The 17,414-nt window shown below is 32.9% G+C and overlaps 1 protein-coding gene across 2 annotated transcripts in view; it reads right to left on the reverse strand.

The window, feature by feature from the left end:
- LOC114347943 (protein inturned) overlaps positions 1–17,414 on the reverse strand; it is a 27,069-nt gene continuing 9,655 nt past the window's right edge. For both annotated transcript variants that reach the window (XM_050659451.1, XM_050659442.1), the window contains exons 4-9: positions 15,941–16,219; positions 14,588–14,845; positions 12,153–12,398; positions 9,948–10,217; positions 4,902–5,041; positions 1–398 (exon numbers count right to left, since the gene is read on the reverse strand). In XM_050659451.1, the coding sequence (XP_050515408.1) occupies positions 287–398; positions 4,902–5,041; positions 9,948–10,217; positions 12,153–12,398; positions 14,588–14,845; positions 15,941–16,219 (1,305 nt within the window). In that variant the 3' untranslated portion in view covers positions 1–286. The remainder of the gene's footprint in view (positions 399–4,901; positions 5,042–9,947; positions 10,218–12,152; positions 12,399–14,587; positions 14,846–15,940; positions 16,220–17,414) is intronic.

Genomic DNA, 17,414 nt, shown 5'->3' on the forward strand with positions numbered 1-17,414 from the left:
TTTACCATAGAAAACGTTTATTATCAAAAATATAATAATGATATAAAATAATTTATTGAGTTATATTAGGTATATAATAATGTTATTTGTATATTCTCACTGACGACTTCTCTCCGATATGCCTGATTCTCAAACTATTTATTTCTAACATCTTTTAATTAATATTGTAAAAATACTAAATAAAAAAATATATTAAAGCAGAGTGGAGAGTAAGTAAGTCTTTTGGATATCTAACCTAATTTTCTGTTAAATAATACTTTGAGCAATTATTTGATTAGAATCACAATCAAGTTACAGTCCGCATATTTAACTTAAAAGCTATTTCAACCATATTTTGAGGGATGCCGTCTCTGTAACATACATAGAGCTCCTTAGGCTGTGGCATGTAAAAGAGCCTCCTATAAACAAAACAAAAAATATTAGTCGAACCAATTTGAAAATAAAATTTTTAATACGATCATTTTTACAACATTTTAAAGGTATCTATATTTTATATTATAAAGGGTTATTAAAAATATAATCCAAGGAGGGATCGAACGAAATTTTCACTATTGTTTGAACTCGTAAGTATTAATAACAAACAGCTATGACACTCTGAGACCTTGATGAAGTCACGCATTTTTCCGCGCAGACACAGATATTGACAATTCGGACATATATTATACATCCTAAAGTAGACGATTTAAAATGATATTAACAATATTTATGAGTTGCGCTCCTGGGATGAGTTTATTAGAAGATAATACATTCGATTACGTGAAATCAACTTTAACTTAAGAATATCTATCAGAAAAATCATAACACGTGATTTGTTTTTAACAATACAAGCACATGCAATGATGACAGTAAAATTCTCTTCAAAATAATAAAATCAGAGTTTGATGTTAATTTTGAGAGAAAACTGAATGTAAGACGTAAGACCAAATACTTACCATGTCGAGATAGGATCCTGAGGTTTTTCCTGGGTTTTTACTCGCGATTTACTATGGAATCACTAATACAAGAATTTTATTGTCATCATTTCATGTAGTTGTCTTTTCAAAGACAAATCGCATGCTATGATCTTTCTGACGGATATTCTTAAATTAAAGTTGATTTCGTGTAGCAATCGAATGAACTATCTTCCAATAAAGTCGTCCCAGGAACGCAACTCCATTGGGTCTGTGAGACTGACCAGTTAGAGTTTTTACGATTATATCCAAATCGTTCGTTATGAATCTTCGCCGCAATCAGTAGCTGCCTGATTTAGGTGCCTGTTTTTAGTGTTGAAGTTTGAGTCTTCAGTATCAACTAATTATGCAATTATCGGCAAATCTTACCTCAGAGACCCATGTTGAACCCATGATCTAATCGATGAAAAAAATATTTAGATTAACGAAAGACCGTGCGAACAAGTGCTGATAATTTAGTAACCCAATTGCCAGGAGTAAAAAGTGAACCTAGGTACAAGAAAACAGCAATGAAAATATGGAGGTTGTTTTTGACAAATCAGATGTTATTTGATAGTTTTATTTTCTTTGGTACTTTGCTAATGTTAAAGAGGTTTAATAATTTAAAAATAGGTATCATTTATGTTTAATTTTACTCCTTCAGGGAGTAAACACAATCCTACGCTTGAAAGTGTGTCCGCGCAGACATATTGAGGCGAAAAGTCGCAGAGCTCATGCACTGCGCTTCTGCATACATATTTGAATCTTATAAGTATGTAGTTTGAAAATTAAATTGGCAACTCAGGTGCGCAGTGCCGGATTAACCATTAGGCAAAGTGGGCAGTTGTCTAGGGGCCTCGGCCCCAAAGGGGGCCTCGCGGGGCCAGAACGAAAAAATGTGAAAGATTCAAATATCGCACAATACCATAAAAGTTATGGTGGACGTATAAAGCTACATTAAAATGCATACTTTTGTTCACATAGAAAGTATATGGTGTGGGAATACATCGCTAATGAATGCCCTTTGGTAAAAGGACCAGTACTACAAATGGAAACAAGAAAACAATATTCGAAAGTGAGCAAAAAACACAAGAGCAATCAGGAGAAAGAAAAGATTAATCAAAATCCAAAACAGAAGCAAAACTTATTTAAACTCAGTTTCACACGGAAATCCATAGCTAGTGAAGCTGCAACCAATGAAAATGCACGTGATGGAATAGAAATAACTGAGGGAAACATAGCTTCCCTAACTGAAGAAGATGAAAAAACATGTAACGACAGTTCTATTCCAGTTCAAGAAGTTAAAGAACCAGAAACCGAAACTAAGTTAAAAATTGAAGTTAAAGATAAATTGGGTCCTAAATTCGGAAAACGGCATAGGATTACGGAATACAGTAACTAAAGAAGTAAGGACATTTTGGACTGGGAAAGGTCTTCAGAATGTAAAAACCTTGATGGAAGTGTTTCAGCGTCAAAAAGAAATTTTGAAGGCATTACAAGACTTTTATACAATCTATGGTTTTTCGAAAACAAATCAGTGGAACAAAAATTTAAAGAGATTGGCTAACGTATTTTCCCTCAAATGGAATATCGTATTTTTGGCTTGTTTAGTCTGTGTACAACTTTTTTTCATCCTCTACCCACCATTGTGAAGTTATGATCAAATGCTTAAATGAAACTCCATTAAGCCATCTCATTCGCCACGATCTAGTCCTTATAAGAACAAGCAGCACATGCCTAAATACAGACAGACAGACCTTTGCCTAAAGGTTAAAACGCTTTCAAATCTGCTCTTCATACTCTTGCTGAAGACACTTATCAGCAAGCTGAAACAGTTCATAAGGCTAAAGTATTGGTTGAAAGAAATGGCAAAAAAAGAAACATTCATAATGAGTGAGTTTTGGGTAGGTAACAATTTCAGAACGCATCAACGCTGTCAGTAAATCATTGCAGAGAGAAGAAATTGAACTTCAAACTACAGTTCAGATTCTAAATTCACTTTTGAAATTCTTAAAATTCCAAAAAGATAAATTTGCTTATTACGAGCAGAGGGCCTGCGATCTACAATATTCTGAATATTCTCTACTATACTCTAATTACTGAGCTGAGTCGTCGGTTGACAGTGTACGGGTCAATGAACTCAGTATTTGGTCTTTTGTGTTTTTCCAAATGAAGTCAAATAAAGGAGTGTGCTTCAAAACTACATGAAAACATAGGCGTAACTAGGGGGTGGTTTTGGAGGTTATAACCCCCCTCCCATTGGGATCTACTTTGAGTTTATAGGCTTAACATCATTATTATGTGTTGTTGACAAATTAAGCCATTTTGAAATTTTAGCCCCCCCCCCCTAGATCATCCTGGTTACGCCGTTGCATGAAAACTATCCTGATAATATTGAATCTGAACCTGAGAATGAACTAGAACAGTTCAAATATTTTATAGCCCAGCTTCAAACTTGCAGGGAATAGCTATTTGTATAACAAGGGAGGAAAGTGCTACTTTTCCTCCCGAGAATGAAGTTTACTGCCCGACGCGTAGCGGAGGGCAGTAATCATTCGAGGGAGGAAAAGGCACTTTACTCCCTTGTTATACATATGATTTTTCCACCTTCCTCAAATATCAAGTAATTTTTTCATTTTTAAATAATTTATGTAACTAACTGGCAAAATTTATTAGAGCGCTAAAAGTAACAAGTAGGTACAGTATAACTGTCAACTGTCAAATATAAGTCAAATTATTAATGTAAACATTATTAAATCAAAATAACAATTTTCTGTTTTTACCATTCTGCAAAATACAGGGTGCTCTATAAATAAACGTTAAAATGTATAGATACTTACGTAATAGATAATAGATTATTGTATAGGGCGTCAATAAGTTATTTCATCAATGACATACCATGACGTCACTTTTACTTTACCTCCCTAGGGAGGAAAAGTACTTTCTCTCCCTAGGGAGGAAAAGTACGACTTTGCTCCCTACAATCAGGTCAGGAAAAGTATACTTTCGATAGAGGTAGGTGGTAAAACAATTTATTCCTGCTTCACAGTCATTTTGGGTTATTTCGCAACGGACGAACGGACATTTTCAAAAATAAAAATTATTAAAAACGGAGGAACCTAGGTTTCTTAAGAGGCCTCATAGCTTGGATTGCCTAGAGGCCTCAGGATTCTTAATCCGGCACTGCAGGTGCATAGTAGCACAGTTGCTGCTGGTTTAAACTTGTATATTCGAATAAATGTGTTTCCTCCTGAAGCTCTTGGAAGTACTGAGACTATACATTCATATAAAAACTTATGTCAAATACTTTGTAAGCGTTAGCATATTTTATTTTTTGCATAAAAACACCGTGTCGCATGAAAAAAGGGAGATAGATTTTTTGTTTCAAATTGAATGAGGAATTCAAAAAAGATTTTAATTTGAAATATTTCGGAGGCGTACTATTTTTTTTTCTTTAAAAAAATTCAGGCCATTACCAGTATGCGCGCCAAAAGTGAATATAAAATTCTTAATTGTATGTCAAAAAATGCGCAATAACCCTCTTAAAACCCACCAAATTTCATTTGCATATCTCGACCGGTTTTAGAGCAATCAATAAATCTTTTAAACTTTAAAAATCGGCTTCACTTGTCCTCCACTTCTACATCTATGGTAGTGGTTATCCGAATGAGTCTATATATTTTAAAACAGGAGAAAGACAACATATAAAACTAAAGTCAATAGTGATAGTGGCATAAATTGGATTAATGCGATTTCTGTAATAATAATTTGGTGCAAAAATTCACCAATACCATTTAAAAAATATTTTGCAATCTTTATTTTTCTTTTAAATTACTTATATGCTCATTCTACTCTTTGTGCTATAAAGATTGGAGTCTTTTTGAATACTGAATTGAATCTTTTTGAATATTGAATTGAACATATTTTTTAAACCTTCACATTATAGTTTGAAATGAGAAAGCAATAACTTACCCGACAACCCAGTATCTAATTTTATTTTTCTTGCTGTCTTGTTCGTCTAGGAAAGGACATTCGAATAATATGCCATGTTCTTTAATAGAAATCAGGCTCTTGTTGATAACCGATTTTGCAACATCCTGAGCTGGTATATTCTATAAAAAAATATGTACTTAACACAGAATAAAAATCAAGACCTAAAAAGTTAAAAGTAAACAGTAAAAGCACTCTACAAGAATAACAATGTAGCTATCAAAACTGGCAATAGAATATGCAGTCAATTTAAGACGACTTAGGGACTGCTACAGGGTTGCTTCACATCCCCTACCCTGTTCAAAATACTCCTGGAAAAAACCCTGAAACCATGTCAAAGAAAGTGTGAAGGTATGGGCGTACCAGTAAGAAAAGAATACTTACATAGCCAAGTTTTGCTGATGACGAAATAGCGATCCACAATACGAACTTGGCCTCAGCTTTATGATGAAAAAATTGGAACAAGAACATACAAATAATGGAATGGAAATAAACCGTGTAACGGGGTACGGGTTCGCGTGATAGGTTGTGGTCACCAGGGGGCGATATTGAGCAATAGCGAATGGCGGGAGGAAAAGGACTATGGGTAAAATGCACTTTCGGTTCACACCACATATATTCCGTGATCAACAAAATAAGAACAAACAGTATAGTTACTACAATAATAAAATAATAAAGAAAAGTAACAATAGTTCAGAGTCTTTTCCCACCGACCCGATTCGTGTGTCAGCATCTTCTCCCGCGCAGTCTCTGCGATTCATTCGATTCTTCACAGGAGACATCATACAGCTCGGCCGGAGAAGCACAGGGCCGGCTCGTTACAACCTAAAGAAAACTGAATACCTAACAACGGACAATACAGAAATAAAACAGCTGGAAATAGACGAAAGTAAACAAATCACAGGAACAGACAAGTACAAGTATTTATGTTTCATAATATCAAACAAAGAAACAACTGAAAAAGATATAAAAAATAGACTAGGTTAAACAAGAAACTGCATACGAAAATTAAACCGGGTACTGTGGGATAAAACAGTATAAAAACAAACAAACAAACAAAAAAGAATATATAACACCATGACCAAGAAGTATCCTGACTTATGGATGTGAAAATTGGATAATGAATAAGAAAACCAAAAACAAAATAAGAGCAACAGAGATAGAATTCCTAAAGAGAAGCTGCAGAGTCACAAGAAGAGATAGAATCAATTACATAGAGAGATTAAAAAAAATAATGTATGTGTACTTTGTACGCACGTAAGAAGTTATACTTCTATTATAATATAATCTAACTTCATATTATGATTTCAACGAAATCAATAATATAACTACCTACTTTAAACAGTTTTTTGTATTGTATTTAAATATTAAACTAATTGTAGAAAGAACAAAAATAATACCAAAAATTAAAATAAAAAAAGGATATGACTTTGTCAGGATTTGAACAGGGGACCTCTCGATCCCTAGGCGAATGCTCTACCGATCAGCTACCACGGCTTTTGTATTCAGTGGATCATTTCTAGGACATAATTACAATCTCGGTGACAGATACTTTAAATGAAAATAAACATTTTCAATAATACTTATTAGGAAGAAGACAAATACACAGACATAAAAATTATAATAAATATATTTACTAAAAACACTAATAATATATTCTTTTCACGTACACCTTATTTGCGCTACATAACTTAAAAGATGTAGCCACTATTTAATACCATACTGTCCGTGTGCGCATGCGCCGGGGAATGTAAAAAATTCACCCTCGTGTCTAAAGCAGTATAACTTCAAAAAGAATGGGAATAAACTCAGATATATGTATTATAATAGTCTATTATAGACTACATGGAACGAGAAGAGGTTAACGCTCGTACGGACATGTTGGAAGAACAGACAAAAAAACGGATGAACGGAATAACAGAGTGGAGCCCGATAGGAAGAAGGAAGAGAGGCAGACCCAGAAGATCTCTCGGAGATGAACTGGACGAAGCAAATGAAAGAAGAAATCTGCAGGAAGATGATTGACAAAACAGAACTGGAGAGAATGGTTGAGTGAAGGAATACAGTAAAAATTATTGAAATCCTTATAGTCCAAGTAATGAAGCTTAAAATAGGACAAAACCTCGCAATTTTTACAGAATGGATCGATTTGCTTGAAAATTTGAGAATAAGTAGTGGATAGTCCAAGGATCAAAATCTATATGATGCCGAAAGGCGCTGTTACCATGGGGTGGTTGCCACCCCATCTCGGGGGTGGAAATTTTGTCTTATATTTTGACCACAAAAGATTGTAAAAACATTCATTCTAAGCAAAAAACGTTCTATACATTTTTTTGATAAAATTAACAGTTTGCGATTTATTCATTATTGAAGGTGTTAGTTTTATATCGAAAAAATCAATCTTTTTAATAAGTTTTCTGCTAATAACTCCAAAAGTTTTCGTTTTATCAAAACAACTTTTGCTTTTAACGATCGTAGACCGTTGAACTTGACGCGATAAAAAACTTCAAGATGCTGCCTAGTAATTACAACGTATGAAAAAGATATTGACTTTATTGGCTCTAAAACAATAACTTAAACAGCAAAATATAGGATTAAGTCCATTACACTTTGAAACTGTCTAAAGTTAGAAAAACACGACACGACACTTTTAACTAGATATGTGCGCTAGCGGGATTGTTTCGCCCTTATGACTTTGGCCGTGGTGTTTTTACTCGCACGAACCTTTCTCGTGGAACTGCTGCTTGCGACTGTCTGTTGCGAATGCTTGATAGCGACTCACTCACTCTATCGTACGATGATATGTGGACATGGCGGTACAAAAAATACCACGTTGCCACGTCACAAAAAAAGGCACAAATTAAATAAGCTAGAATAGGGCATAAACAACTTTACTTAACAAAAATGTACCTTTTAAAAAAATAAACAAAACCATCATTTTTAATTTTCTTTAAGACCAATATTAATCGAGCCATACTTTATTATATGTTAACTCTTCTTCGTCAAATGCTAAATACTGTAGTTTCAAAGTCAAAAGACGGGAAAACTATGCATTTTTCAAGGATAATTTGTTCAAACTAATTTAAGGTATTTAAAAATATCTATCCCAGAAATAAAAAAAAGTCTCTAGCTGAAAAATTAAGTGACTTTTAATGAAAATAATGTCAGTCATAGTTTAAAAAAAAAATTGAGTTAAAAGCGAATGACAAATTTTTGTAGTTTGGAAAAAAATTGCCTTATCTTCAGAATAAAAAGATTAGCATCAGAGATACGAAAAAATGTTTAAATATGAAATTGTAGCTTATTTAATTCCCAAGAAACTGGTTTGCAAAAAATTTTTCTACGGCAAAAATTGAATGAGCCATTGACAAATTAAAACTTGTAATAACATGCAAAAACCACCTTTACCAACCCTTTCAAATTCACCTCTTTTTGCGACTATGGATTTTAAAAAGATTTAATATTAATAGGCTTATACAGGGTGGTGAATCGGAAAACGGGCCATAGGAAACTCAATGTAAAATTCTAAAATGTTGAATTCCTGCTTCCCTAATTATGTTACATCAAAAGTCATGAGAAGTTATTTGTAGAGGATTGAAATCTGTATTAAAAACAGAAGTTACAATTGTTCTACGATTTAAACAGAGTCCAAAATTTTGAAAAATATAATGTATTTACCGCAGTAGGTATGTGTGGGCATGTTAGGTCGCACGTTACTATTTAACTGACAGTGAGCACACTATTGACTAAAGAAAATATCTTTATTATTAATACTTTCTCATTAACTGAGGGTATCTTATCAACTTTATTGCGTTTTAAACAATAAATGATGAAATAAATAAAAAAACTGACAGTTCAAATTGTTAATATAATAACTTCGTTGTCACCAAATGCAACCTTATACACATTATTGCACTGTGTGTTGTCTCACTTTGGCGTATTACTCTGAAAATTGTATTATATTTTTACAAAATTTTACATAATTATTGTTCGTAGAACAAAATTAACAGTTGTTTTCAATACAGATTTTAATTCTCTACAAATAGTTTCTTATGACTTTTGATGTAAAATAATTAGGGAAGCAGGAATTCAACAGTTTAGAATTTTACATTGAGTTTCCTATGGCCCGTTTTCCAATTCACCACCCGGTACATAGACCTTCTAAAAACCTGCAAAATTGTTTTTTGATAAACTTTCTAAGATAAAAAGTAAAAAAGTTACGGTTCAAAATCAATATATTTTTTTGAAAAAAAAAAAGGAGAAATCCAATTGGAAGCATAATAATGTATGTTAGCGGTGTTTTTAGTCATTTACCTGATTCATTCTTCTTTATTTATGTATTATTAATAGATTCTAGAAGTTTGACTGGCTTAGAATGATTAGTTTTAAAAAAACTGGAGTTAAAAGCGAATAACGAACTTTTGTAGTTTGGTAAAAAATGCCGTTTTCTTCAGAATAGAAAGATTAGCATCAGAGATACGAAAAAATGTTTCAATATGAAATTGTAGGTTATTTAATTCTGAAGAACTTGGTTTTAAAAAAATTTTTCTACGGCAAAAATTGCGTGAATCGTAAATGAATATTATCGAAAAACAATGATTTTTTCGACATAAAACTACCTAACACTTTTGATAGCGAATAAATCGAAAACTATTAATTTTATCAAAAAAATGTATAGAACATTTTTTGCTTAGAATGAATGTTTTATCAACTTTTGCGGTCAAAATATAATAAAAAATTTCTACCCCCGAGATGGGGTGGCAACCACATCCACGGTAAAAGCGGCTTTCTGCATCATATAGATTTTGATGCTTGGACCATCCACTACTTATTCTTAAATTTTTAAGCAAATCGATCCATTCTGTAAAAATTTCGAGGTGAAAAGCTTCGGTTCCTGAACTATTATAGTATATAAGTACCTACCTAAAAAATTGATCAATTAAACAGAGTCTATTTGGGATCTTATCCGAGAATCTCTTTTACAGTTTTTTTACAATAAATCAATAATTAGCAATATTCAAATCTTACCTTAAATCTCACTGTGTTTTGAAACAGAAAATGTATCTTGAGGCAGCTATTTCTAAAATTATTCAGTATAAAACTGAACGTTGGTGATGGATTTTGGGTTTCAGGCGGGCATAATAATACCCCTTCAGATATGTTCAACTGGACGAAGTGGTATAAAATTTTTTCACTTCCGGCAGTGAGCTGTACAGGTTGGAAGCCTTCCATCTCGGATAAAATGTACTGACGAATTTCGGAGACGTCAAAGCTGGCAACACTGACCTGACTTCCTTCCTACGAAAATCTAACTCAATAACCTAATCACAGTATACAGGGTGATTCATTAAGAATGTCCAATCTCTGAGTTGTAGATTCTAGACCTCAAAATATTAAGATTTAACCCAAATCACTTATATAAAATGTGCCTCGTTACTGAGATACAGGGTGTTCTATTTAAAAATTTAATAACCATTTTTACCCAGTACTTTAAAACTATTTGACATATCCTTCTCATACTTTGCAGAAAGTGTAGTTGCCGTACACCCTACTAAATTATGATAAACAAACGTTTCTGGCTACTACCAGACGTAGTACGACGACAGGGGACAGTGCATGGTTTATCCTTCCCAAATTCTACGCCACTGGCGAAATTGCTATTTTAGCACAATATTTCGATTTTCCAATACTTTCTATGTAAATAATATACTCTTCATTCGTAACGTTAAGGTCATTAGTTTTCGAGATATTTGAAGTTGAAAATGAAACTTAGTTATTTTGATTAATGTATTGTGCCCCTTCATTTTTAACTTCAAATATCTCGAAAAATAATGATTTTATCGATACGAATGAAGAGTATATTATTTGCATAGAAAGTATTGGAGAATCTAAAAATTATGCTGAAATGGCAATTCCATCAGTGGTGTAGAATTTGGGAAGGTTCAACCATTCATTTTCCCCTGTACGCCTCTGGTAATAGCCAGAAACGCTTATTTAACATAAATTAGTAAGGTGTGCAGTACCTACACTTTTTGGCAAGTCTGATGCGTCAATTTCAGATACTTTTAAAGTACTGGGTACAAATAATTTTTAAATTTTTAAATCTAACATCCCTATTACATAAATATTAACTATTTGTATCCAGTATATTAAAAGTATTTGACATATCCTTATCATACTTAGCAGATAGTGTAGATACTGTACAACCTACTAAAATATGTTAAATAAAACTTTCTGGCTAGTACCAGAGGCGTACGACAGGGGAAAGTGAATGGTTGACCCTCCCCACATTCTACGCCACTGGCGGAATTACTATTTTATTGCAATTTTTCGATTCTCCAATACTTTCTATGCAAATAATATACTCTTCATCCGTACCGATAAAATCATTAGTTTTCGAGATATTTAAAGTTAAAAATGAAGGAGCACAATACATTAATCAAAATAGCTATGCCGTTTCATTTTCAACTTCAAATATCTCGAAAACTAATGACTTTAACATTACGAATGAAGAGTATATTACTTACATAGAAAGTATTGGAAAATCGAAATATTGTGCTAAAATAGCAATTTCGCCAGTGGCGTAAAATTTGGGAAGGGTCAACCATTCACTTTCCCCTGTCGTACGCCTCTGGTAGTAGCCAGAAAAGTTTATTTATCATAATTTAGTAGGATGTACAGTACCTATATTTTCTGCCAAGTATGACAAGGATATGTCAAATAGTTTTAAAGCCCTGGGTAAAAAGTTATTAAATTTTTAAATAAAACACCCTGTAACTCAGTAACGAGCCACATTTTATTTAAATGATTTGGGTTAAATCTTAATATTTTGAGGTCTAGCATCTACATCTCAAAGATTGGACATTCTTAATGAATCACCCTGTATTGCTAAAGAATCAGTAGAGTCACTCAGCGAAAATCCTTTGTTCTCTATGTTCCATTTTTGTGACGGCGCATCAAAAATGTTAGTCCTTTGCGCACATGAATGACAGCTAACGGCAAACTACGTTTGCCGTGATTGGTCATTAACGTAGCGAATTTGCCGTGATTGGTCGTTATCGTCGCGTATTCAAAATTTTGTCTCAGGAGTGAATTGCAAAATTGGAACCGTCAAAATTCGAGAACGAATTAACTGATTCTTAGCATTAAACTGTGAGTTAATTTCGCTTTTACCTAACCTAACCTACAAAATTTATAGATACAAAGGTCAATATAAATGAATAATTTACATACCCCGTATTCATCAGTATCGGACTCTTCTTCGTTAGAATCAAACTTTGTGTCTTTCTTGAAATTCTTTCTGGAATCATCGCTTATTTCACTGTAGCCTCCTTGACTCCCGGAACCTTCCGATTGTCCGTCGAAAGAATCATCCTGTAAGGAACTGGAAGAGCCAGAAGGAACAACAAAGTTAATATCGGTGCTTCTTTTCTTCAGAATTGATGTCACTTCGTTCTTTTTGGGCAGTAGGGATGAATCCTTTAACATACAATAAAATATATTATGAGGTACTATCCTGACACTTGCCTGGTTTTCTGTGCCAAAAACTTAACGTTGCTGTTTTTAGAAACTTGTTTCGTCCTGTGATAAAAATGAATTAGCAATAAATCCTCCATTCCAGATCCATGGAATACAGCTAATCATCACATATCAAATGGAATATAAAACCAATGGTGTAGGTACTGCAGTCCCCAGGCTCCACGACATTACAGGTAGTAACATCGTCAACTATCCATACAGCAACCCCATGTGGAAAACAGCATGGCAAGTTGTTAAGTGTTTCATAAGGAGATTTTCCTTAAATATTAATGCCTTCAGCCAACTTTTTACCTTTGTGATTTCAGCCAGTGAATTTTGTTTGGACCTTCAGTCACTTTTTTTAGGCCTTCAGCCACTTTGTACAGGACTTGCTGTAACATAGAGGCAAGTCTATTTATTTATCAAATAAACTGTTTGTTTAAATTTTTCTTGTTATGCTTTGACCTCCCTTGTGATCGTTCTTACTACCATCGTTTGTCTTGGGGATTAGCCGAACTACCTCTGAGAAGAGCCAGCCAGGGTAGGGATCTCAATAATTGTCTTTGAGGTGGCGAAGAGGAGATACTTTAGCTAAAGTTGACCTCCTCACGATCCTAAATCAATTGTGGATTTCTATGGATTTATAACCACGTGAATGGTACAGCACGTGGTTATAACCTTGCAATTTACTTTTTTTATTGTATCAATTTATTTTACTGGCAGTATCTATTTCTATATCTTCATGTGAAAGTTGTTTGTATATTAGGATTTTCTATTTCAACATAAAAATGTATTTACATATACTGTGCAAAAAGTATCATTAGTATAAACCATTATATATCTAAAATACAGTAGACTTCCTCTTTAACAAGAACTGAAATGGCGGACTAATTACCTCGTTATAAGTGGATCTGGTTATATCAGACAACAATAATATTAAAATGTTTTGATGCCTCTTACGTAGTTTATTAGGTGTCCATGGTCGACCTGTTGTTGTTTATTTGGGTTTATATGACTGCGAACACTAAATCCATTCGCCAATTTTACTATTTTTTATTTTATTAGTCAATTTTTCGTATCTTATCCTAAAACTAATACTAATATTAATCTCTAATAAACAGTTCTACTAATAAATAAATATTTTTGTATTTTTTTAATAATTTTTTATATATATTTTTTTAAATGATGTTCTCAGAGTTCCACAGCAAAAACAGCAACATTCTTCTTTAGCCCTCTACTTAATTCGAAAGCTTTTTACTATGGACTGTCCAAGTTCGTCATTCATTTTTATCTACATATTTTTTTAATTATTATTTTTTTTCTATTATTTTTTTAATATATTTTTTATATATATTTTTAATATTTTTTCCTTCTTTGTTTTTATAATTTTTTTTTATATATTTTTTCTTTTTTTTTAATATATAACAATTTACAAGAAATACTTACTTTATATTTTACAATTACAATTTAATATCTAAAATATGTTTATACAATGGTCGACCTGAACAATGAGACGTAAATTGTAAATTTCCTACCATATTGAATATTGGTCGATATAAAGGAAGAAGTTTATTACAGGCGGTGAATTTTATTACAGCACTGGCCTCGACAATAACACAGACGTTGGCATTTCTATATACAGGCGGTTGGGGTAGTTATTTATAGCCATTGCTGCGCTAAAAAACAGGTAAAGAAACATATTCTTCGATTTCATTTTTCCTCGTTTTAACCAAATATGCCTCGTTATAAGGTGTTATAAATAGTTCAATAGGAATTTCATGGGACATCTAGTGTACCTCGTTATAAGCGAAACCTCGTAATATTTGTGTTCGTTATAGAAAGAGTCCACTATATATGTTAATATTAAAAGAAAGTAATATAAATATGTTAATATGTTATAAGGTATAGGAAAGTAAAGGAGAGTAGTAGAAGAAGTTTTAGAAAAACAGTACTTTATTTCACTTACACCACTAAATCTACTAAACTAAATAACTGTTAGGAATATTTGTTTAACCTGAATAAAAATTGAGTAGTTTTAGCCTCAAATATCACAGATCTATAAAAGTAAGTCAAGTCTTGTTTTAAAAGTTGAGCCACATCTTGTTACAAGCAATTTTACATTTTCTGGCCAACTCATGTGCAATATTCACCTTTCCGGATGCTAGCCCACTCTTAGAGAAGCTTAAGTTCATGAAATCACTTTTTCTTCGATTGTTTTGTGGCAATGGTTCAGCTATCTGGGGATTGGGATCCACAGACAGCAGTCTTTCAGCCAGTTCTCCTAAGCCTAATTCTTGGATGTGGGCTAAAGTAGCTTGCGCTTCTTCTACGTAGAATGCATCAGGACCCATGTTTTCTTCAGATGGTTCTGTACAACCCCCAGCTTCCATTATTACCGCTAACAGATCCTAAAACATTTTTTTTTCTAAATATAACTTTTTCAATCGATATGATAGAAGTTCGTTAGTAAATTTTTATCAGGAAAGAAAACTGTTGACATTCGTTGAGGTGACAGAACTTATTAGATAAGGAAAAACAAGGTATGGTAGAAAGGCCTTACGATCAAGTGTCATTGCAGCATTTCTCTTATCCACTATGTATATTATAAAAATTTCAAAGGATGTTATTTAACACTTTGGAATTGCCTTCAAGATTTTTAACGAAGTATAAACATAATCCGATTGTTTATTTACATTGGCAAATTGCCTCTGGCGAACGCAATTGTTATGCTTGTTTATTTCACACATTACGAATCTATGAAGTTGGCAAGCAAACAATACACGATATGAATAAACATCAATGAATACAGTGGTGGGTTAGATCGATTCAAAAAATGTTACGGAATTCGTGAGCTTACCAATCAAGGCGAAAAGCTCACTGTCGATGGAGGACTTTCTCCAATCTATAACTCGGACAACACAGGGTTATGGTGACGAGCAATACCTACCAAAAACTTAGCTGCAGGTAATAAGATGAGTGCACCGAGATATAAACAAAGTAAAGATCAGATAACACTGTTGTGCTGGGCCAATGCGTCTGGCACACATAGACTGAAGCTTACTGTGATTGGAAAGTAAAGAAACCACCGCACTTTAAAAAGAACATGAAACCGCAGAATCTCCCAGTCTACCATTATAATCAGAAGCTGCCTGGATAACTTGTGACATCTCCCAAGATTAGTTCCACACAGAAAGTTTATTCCTGAAGTTAAGTGTTAATTGAATATGGAAACGTTGCCACAAAAAGGCGTTTCTTCTTCTGGATAATGCTGGTGCTCATACCAATGAGGTAGCAATAATATCTGACGATTGCAATTGCTTGTTAGTTTAGCCAATGTTACATCAATTGCTCAACAAATTGATCAGGGATTTATTGACACAATGAAACGCCTTGAGAAATGTTAACGAGTTGTTGCAAACTTGAAAAGAAATGCAATCCCAAAACTTTGGCACTTAATACGATAGTATAACAAAATAAATCTCATCTACATTTAAACTACTTACTTTTCCACTTTCCACTATTAGCAAATACCTTCTTCCTTCAGGAATAACAATTTTTGTATTTTCCAATTTGTTGCAAGATGATGGAAATACCTCCTTCCAAAGAACAAGTGATTTTATAGGTTCTGTCCTTGATAAATGAAACAATCCTTGTTGTTTACAGAAACAAAAGACATCTATCAAATCTTCGTGAATAAAATGTGAAGCCAACAGGTATCCTGAATGAAAGAGGGCACTGCCCAGAACTGTGAACAGTCTTTGACAGTCCAATGGGTCTTCATTCTAAAGAAGGTTGTAAATTAAAAAAAAATGTTGTATTTTTCTTATACAGTGTGTCTGCGTTCAGTTTAACCATATTATGGGAAACTGTCTTATTAATTTTACAAAAGTTATTCTTCATAAAAAGTTCTGCATAGTCTAAAACCAACGATGCAACTACCGGAGATATCAAAATTTATAAATCTTGTGTAAAGTATGTCAAAAAATATGAATTTCGCTCAAGAGTAAAGTACCTTTATATTTCACAATATCAAAAATTGTTATTATGAAAAGTATTATTAATTCAATTCTGCAGAAAGTTGAATAAACTCGTAATTAAACTATATTATCTATATCTATTACAATAATTATAAAGAGAGAATTCATGAGAAATTAGGAAGTTAAGATTAATGTGAGATTACAAATTAAGGGATTAATTTGTGGTTGAACAATTCCAAACAACTTTTCATAATAACAATTTTCGATATTGTGAAATATAAAGGTATGGTCGAAGCGAAGATCGGTGGGATATGCGCATTTTATCAATGAAATTCGATATTTTTAAGATATTCCAGAAGCCGCTACAGATAAAATGTTTTAACAATCTATTAATCATTCAGAATTAGTCGACGGATATTAGTACAGTTAAAATAATTAAGACGGCAACCGGACAATAATGATTTAATGAGTGAAATTTTAAGTTTTTTTTACTTTAATGACAAAAAAAGCAAGCCCATTAGCAGAACCCAATTAAAAATTATTTTGCACATCATATTTGAAACATTATTTGGTTGAAAAATCTCATTTTTGTTGGCAAAAAAAATATATTTATTTGTTTGGACTAAATTACAGTTGTGTTTATCTTAAAAAGGATACGTTACTATTAACCTTCACACAGTGCCAAACTGAATTTTGTTATTTTGAGTGGACATTTTCCCAGCGATCTCCGAGGGTACAATACTTTACTCTTGAGGAAAATTCATATTTTTGCCTAAGAGCATATAAAAACCTAAGATTGCATACCATGCAGAGCTTTTTATGAAGAATAACTTTTTTTGTAAAACTAATAATAAAAAATGGTTCCAACTTACGCGCACACACTGCAGATTACTCAATGATACCAAAAGTCACTGATTAACATCATCGTTTGATGTCAACACTATAAATCTATAAATGGAACTAAAACATCCATATACACAGAAGATTTATAAATGAAAAA

This window comes from Diabrotica virgifera, chromosome 1, assembly GCF_917563875.1.
Source record: "Diabrotica virgifera virgifera chromosome 1, PGI_DIABVI_V3a".
NCBI lineage: Eukaryota > Metazoa > Arthropoda > Insecta > Coleoptera > Chrysomelidae > Diabrotica > Diabrotica virgifera.